The 22,710-nt window shown below is 39.0% G+C and overlaps 1 protein-coding gene across 1 annotated transcript in view; it reads left to right on the top strand.

Moving 5' to 3' along the window:
* The first annotated feature begins 743 nt into the window (after nucleotides 1-743).
* SLC1A7 (solute carrier family 1 member 7) overlaps nucleotides 744-22,710 on the top strand; it is a 52,455-nt gene continuing 30,488 nt past the window's right edge. The window contains exons 1-3 of the mRNA XM_068406325.1: nucleotides 744-884; nucleotides 1,949-2,028; nucleotides 17,253-17,468. Of these exons, the coding sequence (XP_068262426.1) occupies nucleotides 744-884; nucleotides 1,949-2,028; nucleotides 17,253-17,468 (437 nt within the window). The remainder of the gene's footprint in view (nucleotides 885-1,948; nucleotides 2,029-17,252; nucleotides 17,469-22,710) is intronic.

The raw sequence follows: 22,710 nt of genomic DNA, 5'->3' as shown, positions 1-22,710 counted from the left end.
GATAATCCTATGAAAGTAAATTGTCCCTGCTCTAACCAACATAGTGGTTGGAAGAAAAGTGAAATCATTTCAATTCCAAGATAATAAATGCCAAATGCCAGAAGGTGTCCTTGCGTGTTCCAGTATACAGCTATTTTCTGTTTGATGCGTGTCTCTTATGCTACTTATTCTGCCTTTTTTCACAATGAACACAAAAAAAAAAACAAGCCTGCTTTAACTAATGAAGTTCAGTTTCACCTAGCTTGCCCAGTTGTCATAGTCCACTTCAAAACACTACCTGCCCTGCTCTTCAGAAGAACTACAGGAACATTACTTTTACCCATCTGAATGCATGATTCACACTGTTCCCTTTCTATGTTTGGATGTCCAGATCCCAAACTGGGGAGATGGAGGAGTGCAATCAAATGCCATCTTTCTCCCAGGAGTGTCACTTTATTTTGAACCAGTCTTGTTTTAGAAATACTGCTGCATTCTGTTCTAGTTTTCCAGAGTCCCCTAATCTTCTTCCAGGCTCTTAATGATGTAGTCGATAATAGGATTGTTGGTATTAATTTGGAACAATAATGCCAGCTGCTTGCTTCATGGCTATTGGCAGAGGGGTGACCTTGCAGGTCAGCTAAGCAGAACTGGAAGTGCTTTGATCTGATCTATACAGAGCTGGATCTGTCCACCCGAATAAGAGGAGCGAGTGAATTCTCTCTCCATGGGATGCTGATTCTTCTCCAAAGAGCACGGAGGACAGCATGGCAGTGGCTTTTGATGCAGTCCTCACTCGGACCAAGGATGTTTGTAAAAGAAATGGTTTGCTCATTCTCTCGGTGTTGTCGGTCACCATTGGCTGTCTTCTTGGATTCTTCCTGAGGACGAGACGGCTCTCCCAGCAGGTACGTGTGGCATGGCAGTGTGGCACTACAGAGGAAGTATCATACTTACGTAACAAAAGACTTAGCAACTTGGGGAACTTAAGGATAGAGTTTCGAAAAAAAGCATATATGTGTGTTTGTTAAATTTGTTTAATTTCATTTGTTTGTTAATCTACACTGTTCTTTGGGTCTTTTCACACGTTCTCAAACAACACGTTTGCAAAGAGTTCTGGTCTTCAAGACACCTTGTAAGTCTGGCATAAGCATATTATAATGTTGCGAGTATGGATAATAACAGTGGGTGTTTCAGGTGGATGAAATGTAACATCTAATATAGACCTGTTAAAAACTGGTAGTGCAATACATTCATTGGATTTTATATTACTTTGGAACATGTATGTCTAAAGAAAACACTGGGAATATTTTTCATCATCAGATGTACAGATGTTTTTAGTACACCAATGGTATTTTGTATTAAGAAATTTGAGATTTCCCATCACTATCAGACCATGTTATTAAAGTAACTTGGGGATTTCTCCTCCAGCATACTTCAGTTAAGCTCTTTGCAGGTACTCATTTCTTTCTGCTGAATTAGACAGAATAGAGGGCAACATGCATTGCTGAATGCATTGTTTGAGCGCAAAATACAAATCTTAATTAAAAAATATGGTACTTAATAAATGTGACTAAACTAAAACAATTCTTTGTTCTGCTACTGCTAACTGCAGTCTGAACATCTTTTATGTCCAAGCAGTAGCTTCATACGCATCTAGCAAAACACACAAAACGCAGAATGAAGAGATTGTTCAGGGCAACCTATTAACAGTAGTCCCCAGGAGATGGCATATTTCATTTCTGTCTTCCTTTGCAAAGGAACGAACAATATAGTGTGTTTTTGTTGAATTAAAACACAATATGTAATCTAATTAATTTTAAAATGATCTTTTAAAGCCTGCTATCTTTGCCACCTTATATAACAAAGCTGCAGATTTTACCAACGTTCTCTGATCCACAGGTCTAGCAGGACTTATGAAGACAGATAGTCTTTATCTCAAAACAATAAGCATCTCTCCATGTATTTCTAGGAAATTAGTTATTTCCAGTTTCCTGGTGAGTTACTGATGAGGATGCTGAAAATGTTGATTCTCCCACTGGTTGTCTCAAGGTAAGTGAGGACAATGATTGTTCCAATAACTTTTGACGTTTCCTAAATGAGACATGTCATCACCACTCTTTTGGGTTTAACTGAATTAGTGTCAAAGTGAGAGGACCATTACTGACTACTGTGCATTCACATTTATAATGGAGCTATGAACATATTTTTTAATCAATAGAAACATTTATGCAATACCTTATATAGGTATTATTTTCTTTAAAACTAGTGAGTTTTTTTTAATTGATATTTGCTGCTTTCCTTGCAACGGGAGGACTTTTTCCTTCAAGCTAACTAGAAGTTAAATATATGGAATAAATAACAAACCTTATCAAAAAGCCTACCTTAAATCTAAACAATTGAAATAATACAGCATACAAATAAGATGAAAAAGCACAGCTAATTTATAGTCTTCTGCAGTATTTTGAGAGATGTGCTGTAGTATGATGAATATTGAAAAAAAACCAACGTGTCCAGTGGACTAATAATATATGCCTGACTTCAGCTGGAAGTGAAACTGATTTCTTAGTGCATTGAAGGCAGAAACTTTAGTGGTACCACTTTATTGGTGGCAGGATTAATGATCTAGATCCTGGTGCTGAGGGAAGGTGCATGGTAGCTGCCTTTGCAGTGGGCAGGCATAATTTAGGATAGCTTTTTCTCTCTAAATTTGTCTTGTCTTCCAACTGACTACGATCACAAATACCAGTTGGATGGCCAAAAGCTCTCAGCCCAATGCTGAGAGAAGAGATAAGGAGAGATGGAGAGTAACAAAGCTAACTTTACCTGACTAGGTCTGAGAAAAAAACCTTGCACTCTTTGGTGCCTTTCATTGAAGCCTCAGCTTCTAGACCCGAATACATATGCCAAAAACTCATCTTCCATTTTAAGAAAAAAGATGTGTCTAGGCTTCAGATTGCTGAGAGTTGCTGAAAATAAACACAGCCCAGCACTGATTTTATTTTTAAGTCATCTACCTTTACATCTGCCTTCTTATGGTTTTTCACAGAATGAAGCTGATTCATGGTGCTTGCATGCCTAGAACTGGCCAGAGTATGACCATAGACTCATACCTGGTTCTGTCCCACACAGCTAGAGAACATCAAGACAAAATATGTTGGATTTTTTTTTTTTTTTTGAGAGGTGAAAGGAGAGTTTTCCAAGGAGAACAAGAATCTCACATGAGGAAGTGACGTAGTAAGGACAGAAAAGGATTGGAGCAGGGTCACATGCCCTTCCCTAAAATGTATAGTTCTTTAAATCCCCTTGTTTTTTAGCAATGCCAGCAGGAGAAGCAGCACAGTAGGGAAGAGCTGCTCTGACACAGCCTGTGATAGCTCTAGGTTACCTACAGATGTGTCAGGAGTGAATCTCTGGGTCATGCTGTTAGAACTGATGGACTCCATCCTCTGAGAAAGAAAGAGAAGAAACTTTACAGATCTTCAAAGGGATTAGCTCTCATTGCAAGACAGCATGAGTCTATCTCCCTGTATAACAAACTAACCATCACTTGCTATTGCATACTGAAATTTCAGGGTTTTGCAAACAAAAAATACTCCAGATATAATTACATTCTTTTACAGTCCCTTTTTTTTCACCACAAGCACAGTATTTCCCACACATACATTTAATAAAATGAGTAAACCAGTGCTCTGTGTTTTTACCAGTCTGCATACACTTTTATGCTAAATTTCTTTGTGGATTTGGAATATTCTCAGACTGTCCTGTGGGAGCAATGACATTTAAATTATCTTGTAAATTACTCTGTATTATTGTTTACAAGAGCCCCTGGTACAGCACTAAGCTCTAATTTTACTCTCCTAGTTGAAGTTAATGCAAGGTTTTTCTTGAACTAATAAGTAAAAAAAAATACTTGTAAAGAAAAGAGAAGATGAGAAAGGAGGATTAAAAGAGGTACTCAGTGCAAAATACACAGTCTCCAAATCCAGAGTTTATCTTGAAGGGTTGTGGCAGAAGTAAAAGGTGGCAAGTGTGTCACTCCAAAGACTGATAATAGACTAGAAAATCTTGCACTTATAGGTCACTAGCACAAATCCAACCTTAAACAGAAGTGGCTGAAGATTTGTATTATCCCTCTTTTCACCTGATAGTTAGACAGTTAAAACAGGAACTTTGCAGATTGTATCCATTAGGAAGGAGAAACTGATGATATAGTCAGGTATCTCTGATTACACTGTGTTTATTTTTAAAGTTCCTTGAATGCAGAAGAAATCAGCTGAACAACAGGAGACTCTTTCTTTAATATGCAGTTCCTTGTCTTACCCAGCTGTGTCCTAGCACTTGGAAGTGCTGTATCCCAGAGCTCCTGTACCTGTTTCTGCTATCTCCTATCACCTGTGGGCTTACTTTTTGTTTTCCCACAGACAGAAAAATCTTGAAAAAGCAACCACCAGTTTGAGCTCTTCATGAGCTTTTGTTTTTGTTGTGACATGGACCTTCATTAGGGATGGGGGTTGGTATTATTTCAGTTATCCAGTTACATAAACAAGCCTCATAGCATCATACAATGACTCTAAAAGAAATACATGTTGATTTCCCCCATCCTCTGCCTGAGGTTTAGCCCTGTTCGTACGAATTAGTATCCACTAAGTGTCTCATGTATAGAGTTTGCTCTTCTCAATGATGAGAACAGGTGCCCACATAACAAAGGATGCTGCTTCTATTATCAACATAGAGAAAGAAATGATAACAAATAGTCTTGATGGTTTGTATCTGCCCTAGGAATACTCAGTAAGGGAGTGTTACAAGACCAAATCTTAGACCCTGCAGTTACCAGATGCACAGTACTTATTATATGTATAAACATAGGATACTATTTTTAAACCTGGGAATGGGAATATTAAGAGAGCTCAGAGAGAATAGGAGCCAAATCTGAATTCACAGTTGCACACTTACATTCTGCCTGAGCTCTTACTGCAGTTGGACAAGGGGATCTTCTCAACAAGGCTGAAAGATGGACTGCAGGACATCTGAAGTTCCCTGATTCTCTTTGGGACAGAGGCCTTGATCCTCATATGACAGCTACAATGCAAATAGTATATTTTCTCCCTTATATGCAAAAGGTTTCAGCATATATCTCAGGTTTTCAAACAGGCACACACATACGTGGCAGTGACAGAGGTGAATCCCAGTGCACCCTGCCCTGAATCTTCTGATATGTTTAAAAAAACATGGGTCCGGGCTTTCAGACAGACAGCTGCTGATCAGCTGGCCAGAGGTGCTCACGTTTGTTAAACCATCTGTCCTTCCATCCAGCGCACTCCCCGGCGTGTGGCGGCTGTGTCTGTATGACACCCGCTAGCCAGGAGGTGGCTCTGTCTGGAAGACTGAGGGACCAGGAGTCGTTATGGGTGTTCGGTCACTCCAGTGCAGGGAGGGCCTGTGCTTCTGGGAGGCTGTGGGTCCGACGCGTTCTCTAATAGTGCTGCCTGCCCAGAAAATTATAAAATGTTTACTCTTTTTCGGTATGGTTAATTATAAACTCTTCCTGCCCCCCCAAGTCAATTGGCAGAGATACCTGTGCATCGCTTTAGTTTCTCAACTTCTTAAATGCTTGAAATAATCAAATCTTATGTCAATGTCATTGTGTTCTGCACGAAGCAAAAAACTGGGAGACGAACAAACACTCAACTTTCCCATTAATATCTTCTCTCATTTGCTAAAGATGATATAAACCCTCTGACCATATCCTGTCTGTGCCAGCAGTGCCAGGCACGGGCGCTGGCTCGAGCGCAGGCCAGCCATGCTGGAGGGTACCGTGCCATAACTCCTCCCTTTGGAGCATCTTTTTCCTTGTGCCCATTCCCTGCCCCATCGTCTTCGTCTCACATAACCAGTTTTGTACTGATTGACTTCCAGTGGGCCAGAACCTTGATTTTCAGAAGGCATAATTGCATTGACTTGAGATTTTGGGGAAGCTGTTAAGGAAACCTGATCTGTTACAACTTCCTATCTTGTTGTGACTGAGGTTCTAAAGAAGCTGCAAACCCTGACTGAAAAATTTACCATTGCTGAGGCATTTATAATGCTTCTTTTTGGCATGGATTCCTTCCAGCAGGCAGAGAGCTTACACTGTGGCATTTACCCCAGAAAGGAAATTCAGCTCTCTGTTCAAAACACAGAGGTGCCCGTGAGCCCTCAGGGGAGAGGAGGTCTGGTTCTCTGCGCGCTGCAGAGCTCTGGGCAGGCAGAACCACCACATCCAGCAGATCTCCTGCATCTTCAAAGACTAATTGCAAGATGTGTCCGCTGCAGATCTGTAAGGCAGGGCTTGCAGCCTCTGGTTCTTATTTCAAGATAATACTAGAAGCGCACAGATTATTTCTTTCCTGTATTCAGCCACAAAGTTCCACAGACCTTACAGGAATCTAATTCTCTCTTTCAGAGCCTTCCATCCCCTCTGGGCAATTAGAGAGAAAAATTAATTAAAATGTTATGAGTAAGGGCTCTCACACCACAGAGTTTGACTGCATAAGCCTTGCTTCTTCAGAAAAGCAGGCTAAAGCCAGTTAGTTACACAGGTTTGCACCAGCTGAGCGTGTTGAGTTCTCTTAGTCTTATAGTCTACCTATAGATGCAATAGAAAATTGCACCCTTTATTTCAACACCCTCCTTGTTTATATGGTTAAGCTTTTACCTGGTATAGGGCCCAGTTTTCTAAGACTATGGTTAGCAGGAAGCAGTGAGAATACTTGTGGGAAAGAATTGTCAGGGCAGAATTGAACTGTTCAGCTGTCCAATGGGCTTGTAACCCCAGTGAGTATTCCTTTTAGAAAAAGCAGTTTGCTTTATTTAAGCTTAGGATAATAATTACATTTTGTATTTATTTACCACTGACCATTTTCTAGATATTTAAGAAATAATGAGCAGCAGAGATTTGATCCTTTTCCATATGCAGAATCTGTTAAAGTAAGATTGTTCCCTTTATAGGGAACTAAATCTAAATAACTGATTTTACCTATATTTTTTAAAATTACAAAGCTTCTTCCTCTGAGTGTGTTGTGCCTGATACAAGCAAGTGTATGCTAATAAAATTTTGTATTTATTTGAAGGCTCATTTGAGAGTAGTAATAAATATTTGTTGCTATTGAGGTTTTGTTGCTGAATTAAATATGATATACTAAATATAGAACTGTCTTTCTTTAAGGGGATTCCAGTCCATAATGCCATCAATTCTGGTAATCTCTTATTCTTCTGCTCAGATTCCCGAGTGGGTCATTCTTACTCATGCTGTTAAAGCCTAGTATTTAATTAGAAATTACTCTATACTCTTTTCCCCATATCATTTTTTTTCACAGCTCTCTGATTTGGGGAACACATTAGCATTTTAACATCCCACTAATGAAAAATATTGCTTATTCTGTTCTAATGGAATTCTGTTGTGGTTCAGCTGTACTGTGCCATACCAAATTTTGCCTCTCAGGACTCATTAGTTACATTTGAAGAGCTGACAATTGTATAAACTGTGCAAGAGGATGTGGAGATGCTCTGGGTGCAAGCAGATGTGAACTCACTTAGCCCATGAGCCAAACTGGGCAGACCGGTGCCAGATCCATGCCGGAAGCCGTATAGCTGCATTAGCATGGCTTTGTGCCCAAGCTCATAGGCGAAGGACTAATGTGCCTATATGGCTTCCGGACCAGCCTTGGCAGGTCAGAGCGAAGGCAGAGTGAGTTCATGTCTGTCTGCAGTTGTCTGTGCAGACATGCCCTAAATAACTTCACAGCAACAATATATTCTTTGGGAGTTTAGGGTTTGGTTAAAAATACACTGTGAGAAGGACCATTAGCTTGGGTAAATTGTATCATGAACTGTTTTGCTTGCTGTCACCTGTAGATGAAACTGGTAATAGATCACAGACTGGAGATAACTTGTGTGGTTTACTACTTAAGCTTACCATTTGTTAGGGATGAAAAAATATGACCCAAACACTCAGATGCCTGTACTGAAATTTGCAATTTAAATCTTCTACCATGATTATAAATCAGTGCCTGATATGGTCAATGTAATGTCTATTCAGAAGGAAAATACAGATCTCTAAAAGGCTATGAAATCTTTTTTCTTATGATCATTAAATTTAAACTGAGAGGACAGCCAAAATTAATTCACTCAATAATACTGGTTTTATGTGAATGACGATATGTGCAGGACTAGTTCTTCTAATCCATTCCTGGTACTGAGAGATACTTACTAAGTTGTCTTGACAAATTCACATAATTTAACTGAAGACTGAATGGGAAAGGATAGATAACATAAGCTTCTGGTCAGTTTTGGCTTAGTCTTTTCTGCTATATATGAGTTAAACTATTCCCTCTGGTCATTCTTTCCTAAATACCAGTCGCTCTGTTCTTATGCTTGTGCAGCTGCCAAACTGGGGGATAATCAAGTGCAATCAAATTTATGTACTGTGTTATCTAGTGAGGTGTTGAGGAGCAGCTGCAAAATGCTGCCTACGGCTCTCTGAGGAGCCTGCTCAGAACAGTGTTTTATAATGTACCAAAGCAGCTGTATTTTCCCATAGAATTAAATTGCTCTTGGAAACACAGGGCTTTTTCTTCACATTATTAGACTCTGGACTTTTCCCTCTATTTCACCTGTGTTACCTTGCCAAGAGAAAAATATTGGCACTCAGGAACAGGTCTTCCCAAACAGAGGAGGGTAAGCCTTCTGCTGGGTTAGTATGGGAAAATCTGTGGGGTACCTGAATGATAACGTAAAGTGTGTATAATGTCCCACTTCTGAACTACCTGTCATGTGTATAACTGTAATGTAAATAATAATAAAAATACATTTCACCCCAGTGAGAACAAGCTGTTAGCCCTTTCCTGGGATATACGATCTGCAGTCTTTATGGTGGAGAAAGTCAGTCTAGAGATTTGAGTTTGAAGGAGATGACTAGAGGGGATAAATATATTTACTTTCAGAGTGAAAAGCAAAACTGTACTTGGATGAAACTGGAAGGGAAGGATTACCCAAGGGTAGGAAGAACTGGTCAGAGAGCAATCTCACTCGACACCATTATACTACTTTAAATTATCCATATTGCTATTATATTGCAGAACTGATGTCAGATTACCCCAAAGTTCTCCAAAGGATGCTTTGAGATTGCTTGAGCTTGTAGAGGAAAATTCCATTCTACCTTCTTAGGAAACCTTATTAAGAATCCCTCCTCTGTGCCTCAGACATCTTCAGAGGTTTCACTATGTTATCATCTGTAACATTATCGATGTTCTTAGCTGTGTTTAGAAATATGGAGTCTAACGGTCAGACCCCATACCGTTTTCTAGTGTTTTCTTTTGCTTGTGCAACCTAGAGGTCCAAACTATTTCAGTGAAAAATGACATGTTGCAGAGTTATGCATGTCATAATGACAAAATTGGACCAACTCAGTACAAATTATTTAGGCAGTGTCAGTAGGCATCTAATGACGTACAATAGAAATCTATGGTCACAAAGTGAATGGGTGTGGAAAGCACTGAAGTGATTACAAATGGGGTATGAGCAGTTTGTGACCTGACAGAATTTTTTTATAGTCCTATAAAAGCTCTAAAATACGTAGTGTCTTGCAAAAGAAACAGCAATGAGATGCGAAGCTTGAGGGGCTGGCTGGATTCCCTCTGTTTCCTTAGGATAGAAACATGTATGAACTACCAACAGTTTAATAAATCTGACATTTGTTTGTAATCCAAATTTGTGTTTCAAATCCTTTCGCCCTTTTCTTAATCTAAAAACACTTGAAAGAACTGACAGAACAGAAGATCAAGTATTATGAAGATTCTTCGTTCTTTCCACAGATGTGAAGCTGTGCATCCGTATTTAATAGATAATATGTTTTCATTTGCATCCTGACCTTTGAGTTCAGGAAATACTTTTTTTTTTTTAATCAGAATAGCTAAAGTCAACAAGCCAGCGAGAATGCTGCGTGAGCTGTACTACAGTGTTTTAGATCTCCTTTATCACTCAGTGATCAAAGGTTGCTGTTCATCCCTTCCAGCATTCATAGATGTATCGCAGTAGCCTCCCATATTGGGCTGTTTGGGAGGAAGCAGTGATGGAATAGCCGTTGGACATTGATCTTCACTGTGTGCTGTACAAAGTCCTGCCTTGTTTACATTAGTCCATAAAAACAGATTTCCTATTGTACACTAAGAAAATACAATGCATGATGTGAATTCCTGGCAGGATTTTTGCTATATATGTCAGTTTATCGTTAACAGTTACAAGTGTTACATAATAAGGAAAAGGAGATCTCAACATTTTGGGTAAAAAATAAAACTCTTCCTATTTTATAGAGTATTATTTAAAAAACAGAATCTCAAAAAGCTGCATGTTATGATGTAGTAGAAATGTAGATTTGGTTTCTTTTGTAGATTTCAGTTTCTTTTCCAGCAGCCTTGCTCTAAAAGTAAACACAATCACTGCAACAGTGTATTGCAGACAGCGAGATCTTCTAACATATTGCTTATTGTTTGAATATCAAGAGCCAGATTTTCCATCATGCCTGACACTGAGCTTCCACTGTGTTTAGTAAAATAGCGATATACTGAGAATCTCTGAAAAGTTAATTCACGTTTCAAGTGCTATTTACGGCTGATAATCTAACCATACAGAAACTGCTGCAACAGCCCTATTTGTAAAACAGTTTCCACTTTTTGTATTTGTTTTCTTTGAGCATAGACACTATTTTCATTTATATCAAGATATCTAAACTTCAAAAATGCTGTTTTCTATTACTTGATTTTCAAAGGAGATGAACCTTAGTTAGCCCTCTGGGCCTTCAGGAGGATTCTAGACTTCTCGTCTCCTTTCAAAATCACACTGCAATACTACGAAACTTTTAATAATACATGACATTGGGGATCTTTCTACTAACTACAAGTGATCATGATATTTCCATAGTTGTGTTCAGATCAGCGAAAGCCTGTTAGTACACCAGTAGTCTGCAAAACTATTGGAGTCTGAGTAAAATTCACAGAGAGCCTAGGTGTCATTTAATTGCCTGTCTGGACTGTAAACAAACATACACAGAAAGAGTGTTCATCTGTACAGATGGGCTGCCCTTCTACAAGTGCACAACACATACCTGATCCAGCTTAGTTCAGGGTGTGAACATGGATTATTGCAGAATTTTATCTTCCTCTGTATTTAGACAAATGGTGTCATGCCACATCAGAGGTCCTGGCATCACTCAAAAGTGGGTGGATGGGACTGGAGGTGTAGGGTGGCACCAGCTTCCAACCAAGATGCCACTTGTCTGTAATATGTATACAGGTACAGACCAACAGAGGCGCTAACTAGTTTGCGCATGTATGGGCAGGAGACATTTTCTCCTGTGCAGTGTGATATGACATCTGGAGCTGAGAAAACTAAACTACAATATACCACTGTAAGTAAGGGCAGACCCTGTAGGGTGAAGCAGAGATGGGGACGGGGTACAGTCCTCCCACCAGTACCACTGTCACTCTGGCATGTGATGAGAGCAGCAGGCTGCTTTATCACAGCCATGGCAGTGTCTTGCTCTGTAGGTATTCTGTCATGTTAGAAGAAAGCAAAAGAATATCCTGGAAAGAAAAAGTAATTCTGATCCCTCTTTTTCACTGCTGAAATAATTTTAACTCCACTAGAGACTAAGAGCAAAATCAAGCATCAAACTATAGAAGGAGCCAGAGAAAGTTTCTTATATCTCTCTCTCATTACTGTAAAGAGTCTTATTTTCTTTATTGCAAACTGTTCCTCCATAAATGTTACCTCCATAGAAGTGAAGCAGCCTGTCATGAAAGCACAGATACCTGGGCGCAGATGAGGAAAAGTCTGATGGTCCACTGCAATACAGAGATCACTTCAGGCATATCTTTCTTCACTGCAGATTATTTGTCTTTAAATAAAGTGCCTTAATTTCTCTGTTTCCTTGTCTGTAAAATGGAGATACTGCCTTCCTGCATGATAGTGGGTTATACTAGTAAAGCATTTTAAGATGATTAAATGGCTTGTGCTATGGAAATGGAAATTATTACCATACTGAAACTTGAAAGCACTGACCTTGACAAAAAGGTAAGCGACAGTCTGCCTGCATGATCAAGCAGCATAAGTGAAGCCAGCACTTCACTTTCATGATGTTCAACTGTAATATAATCATCTCTAATGTAGCTGTTAGAGGAGCTTCCCAGCCTCACTAGGAGAACTTGCTTAGGAAGGTCTTTTCTACGGCATGCAATTACAAAATGAGAATGCGAGGGAGGGTACGGAATGAATGAAAACAAACATGATTCTAGGAACAACTGTGGGTGGTTAATACTTGACCATTACTTCTTGACAGGATTAATGTCTTTCTAATCACACTAATCCCTTCTGATAACTTTATCCATAATCCATCTATTTCAAAGCAACATCCAGATGGCTTCTGGTGGAGAGGAAGACAAAATAGACATGCAGAATGGGGTCTTAGCAGCAGCTTCTTGTATTTTCTCTTTCTGGGTATGTAGGTTTTAATTGTGAGACTGGTCAAAAAATGTGCTTTTTATCAGAGAGCAATGTGAAAAACTAGAGAATTGCAGAGAAGATAGGAAGTTCTATTTTTATTTGTAAATAAAATACTTCATAAGTACTCTGATGCTTATCAGTGACAGCCAGAACAAGCCTAGAGGTGCTCATAAGGGTTAGCTACTTGTTTGCATGGGACTAATTAGATTTCCAAGAGATTGAAAGAATTCCCTTCCTCATTACGCCAAAATTGCTATAATAATTTTGGGGGGTTTACGCAGATTTCTCTCAAAGCATACACGAAACTTAACTACTTAATAGTTTCATTGGTTTGTACTATTACCAATATTTAAAACAACCTAGTAACTGACTTTGTGTTTTTAATGAGTCAAATATAAGAATAATTCCTGGAGTTGTTGAGATATTCCTCTTCCCTTCTAGTTTCCCCTTAAAAGCTTAATCTAGATTTCATTAGATCTTCCACTGATGCTGGCTTCGTTCTCCACCTTCCTCCCTCAAAAACAACCCCATAAAGAAATAATTTATTGTAACATTTCATGAATCACATGGAGACTGTCCAAACAAGTAAACAAACTTTAATCAAGCCATCCTAGATAAAGTAATTTAGCTGGGATTTTTTTTACTAACAATCAGCAATGAAACAATCGAAGTCTTAGTGAAATAACTGTCTTAAATATCTGTCTCACTAAAATGCTACAAGTGAATAAACTTTTTTTAATTATTTGCCATATCCAGCTTTTGATCAAAACACTGCTATTTAGTTTACTGGCTTTCTGGCTTTCTTTCTCCAATAAAAATGTGGCTAGATAGTTCAGAGAAGAGACAAGACAGATTTGGCTGCATCAGAACAACTTATTTCCCAGAAAACAAAGCAGAGTAGATTTAGAATCACCTAAGTCCAAATAAAAAAGCCAAATATCTTTTACTTGTTATGAATAAAAATATAAACCTTAGAAAAATTGTAAACTTGGAAATATTGTAGAGCATCAGGTTTGCATTGTGTAGAGATCTTCAGATTATCAAAACAACTTTGAAGAGGCTTGAAAGCTGCAGACATATAAGGACCATCAGACAGATATTTGCATAGATATACAGCAGATGCAACTATTTTGGAGGCTGTTCTTCAAATCATGTGTAGTCTCTGAGAATACACAATTTAATCCAAGATCTGTTGGGTAAAGAAGATGATAGAATAAAAAAATGAAGCACGCTATTCTAGACAGCAGAAGAAAAGCCACAGGAAGATCATTTTTACGTGTAATTGGAACAATCTATGCAAGAGATAAAGAGGTCATGGGGCTACTTAGTTTATGATGGTGTCTGTTATTATATCCAGCAGCAGATGTTTCAAAGCAAGGTGCAAGAAACGTCTTAAATCATAGTAATCAGAGATTTCACTTAAATCCTGCATTACAAGATTTAATATCTCACCCAAAACTCATTTTGGAAGCCTTAGGCTTGACATAATTTTTTTTTTATGCAAGCTAGGAAAAGGTTCCTGAACGTGAAATTACACTTTTGTGGAAATTTTTTTGCCAGACTGATTAAAAGAGTGAGATGTACTATAATTATTCAGAAAAGCTGCAGATTGTTTTTCATTGTCTTAATCCTGTTTTGCCCATTTGGCAATCATTAAAACATGTTGTGAAAGCTATGCATGAAACATGCATGTGGAAGCTACTTAGCTACATAGTAAGTGAAATGATTTTAATCTGTGAATCAAATATCTGTCCTGTTATTGCAAGCCTAACCAGATTCTGAGGCTTGACAAGAATTAAAGGTACATTGTTTTTCATTCCACTATGTTTCATGAGAGTCTGGTAGAGGAAGGCATGGGAACATCTTTGTTCAGTCTTAGAAGCAGCTTGGGAAACTGTTGAGGAAGTTTTTATGTAGCCAAGAGTGTCTGAGGAAAATTAGATTTAAAGGGAAAACTTGAACATGATACAGTGATCTTAAATTAAACCATCTGGAAGCTTATTCCTCCTAACTTCCCTATTCCCTAGGAAATAAGAAAAGTACTTTTTCTTGTCATTCTTTGGCTACATTATGTGAATGTTAGAGCTCTAGAGATCAACAGAGAGGAACTCCTGTGATGTAACTGTGTATTACTTACTTCATACAATAACTGTGATAATTAATATGTCTCTTAATCTTTATGTCTTCTGTCCTGTTCCCTCTGACATCAAACATATGAAGCCAAATGAAAAATAGTTAATGAGTTATAGTTTAAAAAAATAGTTAATGAGTGATTATTGTCTCATACTAGCATTTCTTTCTGAAAATGATTCTGAGCAGTTGCTTAAAAAGACATGACCAGTGTTACTCCACAGCCTTTGGAGAATTGCTTCCATCGGTCCCTTCTTAAAACTGAGCATTGCAGGCCATGAAAAACACAGGGCTTTGTCTGAACCCAGACCTTCGTTCATGCTTCTGTCACACCACAGCTACCCCTGTTGCACCTCCATAGTTAATTACTTTTGAGGACTTTCTCATCACTGCATGAACTGAGCATGACTTTATCTCGTGACAGGATAATCTCATTACAGATGATGATCTTGTTAATGAATATCCCCAAGACAGAGCAATCTTATTATTAGCCCCCTCAGGATTTGTCACGTAAGAGCCAAGGTATGATTAGATTCTAGCTGCACAACATCCTCCTGGATCCTAACGGCCCAATGTCTTGAGGCTGAGGTAGCACCCCCAAAGGCACATGAACCACTGGACATATTTAATTAGGATTTTTGTCCCTAAGTACTTCTGGACATACTTCTTAGATGAACAATCAAGACAGTTCAGGCTCTACGTGCAGGGTTCATCTCCCCATTGTTCTGTAGAACAAACACAATGCAGCGGCATCAAGGACAACAGAAACAGTGGGGCTTCAACACATTGATAGTGGCTTCAGGGCAGTACCAGGAAGAGAAGTGTACTGACTGTCTGTGTCCTCAGTAGTGCCTTCTCCAAGTACTCACTCTGCATGGTGTCCTACCTACAAGTTACAGTTCTGCTGGTCAACAGTCAGGCCTTCATACCACTGGTGTCTGTTTCTCTGTATAATATATCTACAAAGAATACTGAAAATTATTACCATGAAAAACATCCAGCTAGTTAAAAATAAACCCGATTTTAATTTTTGCTTTTTTTCTGGGAAGGTTAGGGTGGGGGTGGAACAGTGGTGAAGTCTAGTATAATATAGGTATCTCCTTTGGTTGAGATGTTTAACTGGCTCAATGACCTGTGAAACCTCAGCCTGCAAGAAGAGTTCAGTCCTAGAAATCTAACAACAACATAGAGGTTGTTTTACAGAAAAATAACACATTAGTTTGAGATAAATGTATTTAACTCAGCTGTTTTATCAAAAAAATGTTTTAGAATATTTACTCTTCCATATGGACCCATCCAAGGGAAATGCCAAGGAACTAAGTATCATTGCTGCTACTGGTTTTTTAATATGCAGTGCTGTGTTTGTACACAGTGCTTAACAGACACACAGAAAGGTGGAATTTTTATCAAATACAATGACAAAAAAAGAGGGAAGAACAATGGTTACAAGAGTGAGAGTTATCGAGATGCTTATTTTCTAAATGATCCATATTACAGTGCAACCAATGCTTCCCCTTGCTCCTATAGTGTTAACAAAACCCATGCTAGACGAGAGATTGGCAATGCAGAAAAGCAATACATTTTCTTAATTAATCTAGTGGATAGCGGGAACCTCAGCGCTAAATCCCACCCATTTGATTTCATTAAATCTACTATAACGGTTAAGCTGCACTTTAGCATTAGCTCTAGACAACCTCACTCAGCAGCGTGAGGTCAAGGAGATCTCATTCAAGGAGGTGCAGCTTAGTATATGACTATTTATGAGGAAAGGCCTGATAAATGGTTCTGTTTTGATGATAAAGCTAGACAGCGGGGCACACCAAATAGTAAATGTGGTATTTTATTTCACCTGCAGTTTTCCTGAGATGTATGCTTTGAAGAGTTTACAGAGAATTATTCGTAGAATCATAGAATCATTTAGGTTGGAAAGGACCTTTAAGATCATCAAGTCCAACCGTTAACCTAACACTGCCAAGTCCACCACTAAACCATGTCCCTAAGCACCACATCTATGTTCGTTAAATACCTCCAGGGATGATGACTCCACCACTTCCCTGGGCAGCCTGTTCCAATGCTTGACAGCCCTTCCGGTGAAGAAATTTTTCCTAATATCCAGTCTAAACTTCCCCTGGCGCAACTTGAGGCCATTTCCTCTTGTCCTATCACTTGTTACATGGGAGATGAGACCATCACCCACCTCACTACAACCTCCTTTCAGGTAGTTGCAGAGAGCGATAAGGTCTCCCCTCAGCCTCCTTTTCTCCAGGCTAAACAGCCCCAGTTCCCTCAGCCACTCCCCATAAGACTTGTGCTCTAGACCCTTCAGCAGCTTCATTGCCCTTCTTTGGACTTGCTCCAGCACCTCAATGTCTTTCTTGTAGTGAGGGGCCCAGAACTGCACACAGTATTCGAGGTGTGGCTCATCAGTGCCGAGTACAGGGGGATGATCACTACCCTAGTCCTGCTGGCCACACTATTTCTGATACAAGCCAGAAGCCCAGACAATTCTGAGAGAAGCAGGTAAACTGGAATAATGAGGAAATTAGGTTTTCAGTCGCATTAATGTTATGCAAATGATACTATATATGTTGTGTTTCTTTCCACAGCTTAATGTCTGGGCTAGCAGCCCTGGATGCCAAGACTTCCAGTCGATTAGGTATCATAACCGTCACTTACTACCTGTGGACAACCTTTGTGGCTGTGATTGTGGGAATAATTATGGTCTCTATTATCCATCCTGGTGGAGCGGCACAGAAGGAGACCACTGAAGAGGGCGGAAAGCCCATCATGAGCTCTGCAGATGCACTGCTTGACTTAATCCGGTAACTACATTCACTCTTTCTGCTTTCTGAAAGTAACATTTTGTACATAACAGCATGAGGAACGGTGACCTGAGGATAATTTCTGGACCTAAGGATGAACATTTTGTTTAAATCAAGAAAAAGAATCAAGAAAATGTCAGAAGATGATTTTCACGTTACCAGATATTTATACTGGCTGTTTCTAGTAAAATTTAAATGAATGGCCACCAATTGTATCAGAAGTACTAACAACGCTGGGGTAGGTTTGGTTTTTTTTACCCCCACAGAATGGCATGTAGCCTGTGGAGCTCATCATGAAATGTGTTACTAAGGCCAAGACAGTATTAAAATGTAATGTTAATTTAAATTAGGGCAGACAATTGTAACAGGCAAAACCTTAAATATAAGAGCTGAAATCCACATTTTTCAGGAAACAATTTAAGTGCTGTTACAACTGCTCACAGCAACTTTCAGATGAACAAGAAATTGGAAAGACCACTGTTGTGATCTTTTTATTCCTTATTTTTATCAGATTATTTGTCCTGCTTTGTGTTTTTTTCTTGTTTGTTTTACTTTGTTTGGCAGAAGGGAGGGTTGTTCTTTCAGACCAGCATTAGAGCACTGATGGTATTTTTATAGCCTTGCCTGTGTCTCAACATTTCAGGTGCTAGTGGGATTAGTCTCCTGACTGAACATAGTATGTGCCTCAGATTTACTTTGCTCATGCAGGAAGACCAAGTTTTGCCTTTGTTTCATAGTTTCTCAAGCTGGTGATCTCATACCATATTGGGCAGGGACATCTAGGCCCTGTGTGTATCTAAACCACGAAGAGTTCTCTTTGGAGTTTGACTTATTAAAATTAAAAATGTTGCACAATGTGTCTTTCAAAAACCCAGATTCCTGACTCTGACAGTGCATCAGCACACCAAGTACTTTAATTAGAGATTAGAGTTACTGAGACCTCAGATCAGAAGGAACTGGGATAAAAAGCTTATAAAAATCTTTTTTTTCTCCTCCAAGTTGCACTTAGCAAGGCCATCTGAAACCCGCATTGTTTTCTGTTGTATTAATGCCTTACGGAGAATGGGCCAAATTATATTAGTCATGGAGCAGCAGCTGAGCGCACTCTCTTTTGTAGCATTCCACAAAACCACCGTCTTCACCTGCAAGGGGAAGGTGCCCACTTCGTGGAATCTGTATCTCCCCAGTGACTTCTTTACCGTGATGTATGTGCAGTGGAATTGATGCGTGTGTGTTTGCGACATAATGTTAAGTCACATTACTCTGTTTGTGCTGCGTAAAGGACTATAATTCCTACACCAAGTGGAAGGAACTGAGCAAGTTACTGGAGCTTTGAATTCGTTAGTATGACAGAGTAGCATAAGATGTAAAAGGGAGTTTAAGAAAACTGTAATTTTAATTATTATCTTCATAATGGCAGTGTTTGGAAACCCTTCCTGGTGTACTGAGCTGTTTCTTAAGTCCTCGGTCTTAGACAAGTAAAGGCATAGTGAGACATACAGTGCAAAGTTACATCCAAACTGACCTTAGAGCTGTCTCTAGAAAGGGTCTCCCTCGCCCTAGGTTCCCATCCCCTTCCTCACACCAACCCAACTGCTTTTTGAGACCCAGAGTAAGCTAGTTGATGGAGATGAGTGAGATGCAAAATACCTGGGGCATGCAAAATTTAAATTGAGTTCTATAGTATTATGTTTGCATAAAACGACCTAACGTCTGTATGACTGGAACCTGAGATCTGAGTTACAATCTAAACTCTTCATCTCTGTCTGGCTAGTCCCTGTCCACCACAGGTGTAGTGGTGAGGTTTGGGAACACTTTATTCTGCTGAGCCTCATTGCAGGTAAAATACTATGTCCTGATCTAAACATTTGCAAATATAATCTATAATTTCACTTCCTATGGACATTTACCTGAGCAAATTATAATAGTTTGCATGCATATTTCAGGTATTCATGTTTCCAACCAGGCATGTGCTTTTAGTCTGTGAAACCTTGAAGTCTTCACTAGTTTGGGCCGGTGTCAACAACAACAGACCAATGAGCCACTCTCATTACCGAAGCTTAAAAAGAAAGAATAAAGCTCTCTCCTTTTGCTGTGCTAAGCAGCAGTCACAGCTGCAGTCTTTCTACCCCGAGTGCACAAACTGATGGTTTTTATTCCTCCACTAGAGAAATAACCACATTTACTAAATAAATAAATAAGAAGAACACAACTGTGGGGAGTGGGCTTTCAGCCTAGGCAAACACTATGGGTGAAATCCTGGCTCTGCCTAAACTCCTAAATATCAATGTGGAAGTCTGGATTAAATGTAATGATGTATCTGCTGGTTTGAGCTAGAAAAGCTGATCCTTTAGCTCAATGATAAATCACTTCCATTCACAGCTGGAGACCATCTTTTTAGGCCCAGATTGGCTTATCTTCCCGGTTCATTAATTTCCTCTCAATTTATCAATTGCATATGTGCACAGAAGTTTACACAGGAAACATCTGGTATTCAGCAAATGAAGAAAGCTAAATGTACAAGTGGAGAGATGATATATGTGACATGATTGTGGGGTTTATTTTAAAAGCATGAATCTTGCCATGGTGATACATGTATTCACCCTCACTGATTTCAGATTTGAAGCCACTTTGAAATGGTGAAATACATTATTATTTCTTGTGACGTTAAACATGACATTGTCAGGTCTGGAATTTTTGGCAGGGAGGATGTTGCTAGAAATTGAGTTTCTGGAATTTTTGCGTGAGGATTTTGCTTTTAGAAGTGGCTTTAATCAGAAATTAAAGAATGTACTGACTTAGCAATAAATGAAACCATGACTACTGCAGAGCCTCATGGTCATCTTAAACACCTGCAACATTAATCAATAATCACATTATTATTCTGCATTATTTTGCAGATGATGCTTCCCCTGTATATTTGTCTGTTCTGTAAAAAAAAACCAGCAATAAAACCTCCAGTGTATATGACTTGATTAGGACACAACAGTGACACTGTACTGCATAATTCTGAAACGGGTCTAAATCTCACATTGAGCAGGACATATATAATCTCATCAACATACTGAATTTCATGCCTCAAAAATTGTATCCACAAGTCAACCATTTTTTGCCACGCTAAACAGAAGTACTTGAAAGACTTCCTTTCTAAAGGGAACCCTAAGAGACTGGGGACAAAGTCTGTGGATGTGAATCTGCCCCTACTGATTTCCTCCTAGATTCAATCTGGACAGAGAGGCCACTGAATGTAGCATAACAGAAGTGTTTTCAACATTCAATTAGTCTTTATAACTAAAATCTTTAGTTCTGCTTTGGCGTTAAATGTCTGAATTTTTGCTTTAATCTGATGCAGCTTTAAACCAAATACATCTTCTGCTGTCTGTGGAAGATATCCATTTAACTAGGTAGTTCACCTTTGTACCTGTGCAAGAATCTCCCCTTCCGTAACTTGCCCCTCTCTATCAGCAGTGGGCCAGGATCCGGGCTAAGGACAAGTCATTCAGAAGGCAGCTGTGAGTATGAAGCTGTGCAGGAGATGCTGTTCTGAAGATGCTTCTCTCTTTAGCTGCCACTTTATTACTACATTGAGACAGATGTACAAATCTGGCTTAATTATATTCAAGGTTTCTGGTGCAAACACTGCAGGGCTCATGAAAGTATATTTTCTGCCATATTTAAAGCTATAAATCCTCAAGCTAAGGATCATCTTGTTGGCTTTAACGTACCAAAGTACCTGGTGCTTTATGAATTTTAATGGATTTATTCTAATGATGTGCAATACTTCTGTGAGGTAGGCAAGGACCAGTTTCCTTTCTTACAGTTAGAGAACCAAGACATATGGAAAAGAAATTACCTCACTGAGGATCATTCAGAAAAATCTGTGGTGCCAGAGGAAATATTGCCAGCTCGTACGAGACATAGTAGGGGTCTTCTTCTAGGAATGTGGCCTTTGGGGTACCTTTATGGAAGTAATAGCAATGAATCAACACATCTTTACCTTCTGTTTTGTGTGTGAATTATTGAAATTAACTCTGTACTATGTCCCCAAAAATAAAAGAGTGAATTTTTAGTAGCCTTTTGTGAGTTAAGAAATGAAGAAAGGCAAGATACCAATTTTTAAAACTAATTCAGACTTTGAGTGTTTTATTCAAAAGGACAAAATGGGACATACTTACAGGAATAGCATTCTATTTAAAATATTAGGTTTGTTTGATTCTGCAACAAATATTCACCTGACAAACAGAATAGAAAATGCCTATAATTTGGGGATGAACATTTGTAAAACAAGGTGTATGACTCAGGACCACACTGTTTACATTAGCAGTTAATATTTCCATGACATTCTTCTGCCATTATCAAAATACCTTTGATTTAGCAGGGTAAATCCTGTTGCAACTTAAATCATGCTACTTGCTTTTGTCACCAAGGGAAAAAAATTTGGCTGAGGAGATAAAAACAAACAAGCAAACACTATAAACATTCACATGAGGAAACTCCCAGCCAAACTGGGAGTTCACCCTCCTGTTTTACGTAAGGCTGACTGCGTGTGCAAATCTGGGCACCAGCAAGTGTAGGGTTCACATACATTTTTAGTCTTCCTCAAGTCTAACCAGACAGGATGACATCGCAAGCTTATTCAGTTCAAAAGCTCCAAATAAAACAATTCGGTGAATACAGTCAGGATCCAATCATGCCTTAACCCATGACACACAAATCTGCACATTTCTGAAGTTTACTGGAAGGATAAGTCAGAGCATTTGACCACAGAATATTCAGGATTGCATCCAATTTAATAACAGGTACTGGGAAACTCAATCTGGCTTAACCAAGAGAGGGTTTTTTTTAATATCATTAATAGTTAGAAGACGATATAAACTCTGTAGAGGATTTATGTTTTCATGGGAATCCTGAGCACTCTTTAAAATCATTTCCTTTCCTGCTTTTCAAGCTAGGGGCTATATTCTATTTTACAGAAACTGTGTTTCTTGAAAATAGGGCAGGAGAAACCCAGTGTCTGCTGTAGTTTAGAAAAAGTCCAGGCTGTGCAGAACCAGAAATCACACTTCTAAAAGTTTACATCTGAAGACTGAATTGTATATACGCACAATAAGATATTTAAGACTGCATTAAATGATCCAGGGTTTAAACTATGAAAGAACTTCTTTAATAACGTTGCCCTGCATTCATGTATCTTTTGCCAAAAGCCACTGTATACTGTGATAGAAATATTTACCTGTCCCCT

The sequence above is a fragment of the Nyctibius grandis genome, chromosome 8 (assembly GCF_013368605.1).
Source record: "Nyctibius grandis isolate bNycGra1 chromosome 8, bNycGra1.pri, whole genome shotgun sequence".
NCBI lineage: Eukaryota > Metazoa > Chordata > Aves > Nyctibiiformes > Nyctibiidae > Nyctibius > Nyctibius grandis.
The sequence above is the reverse complement of the archived record's forward strand: the minus strand, read 5'-3'. Positions and strand labels throughout refer to the sequence as shown.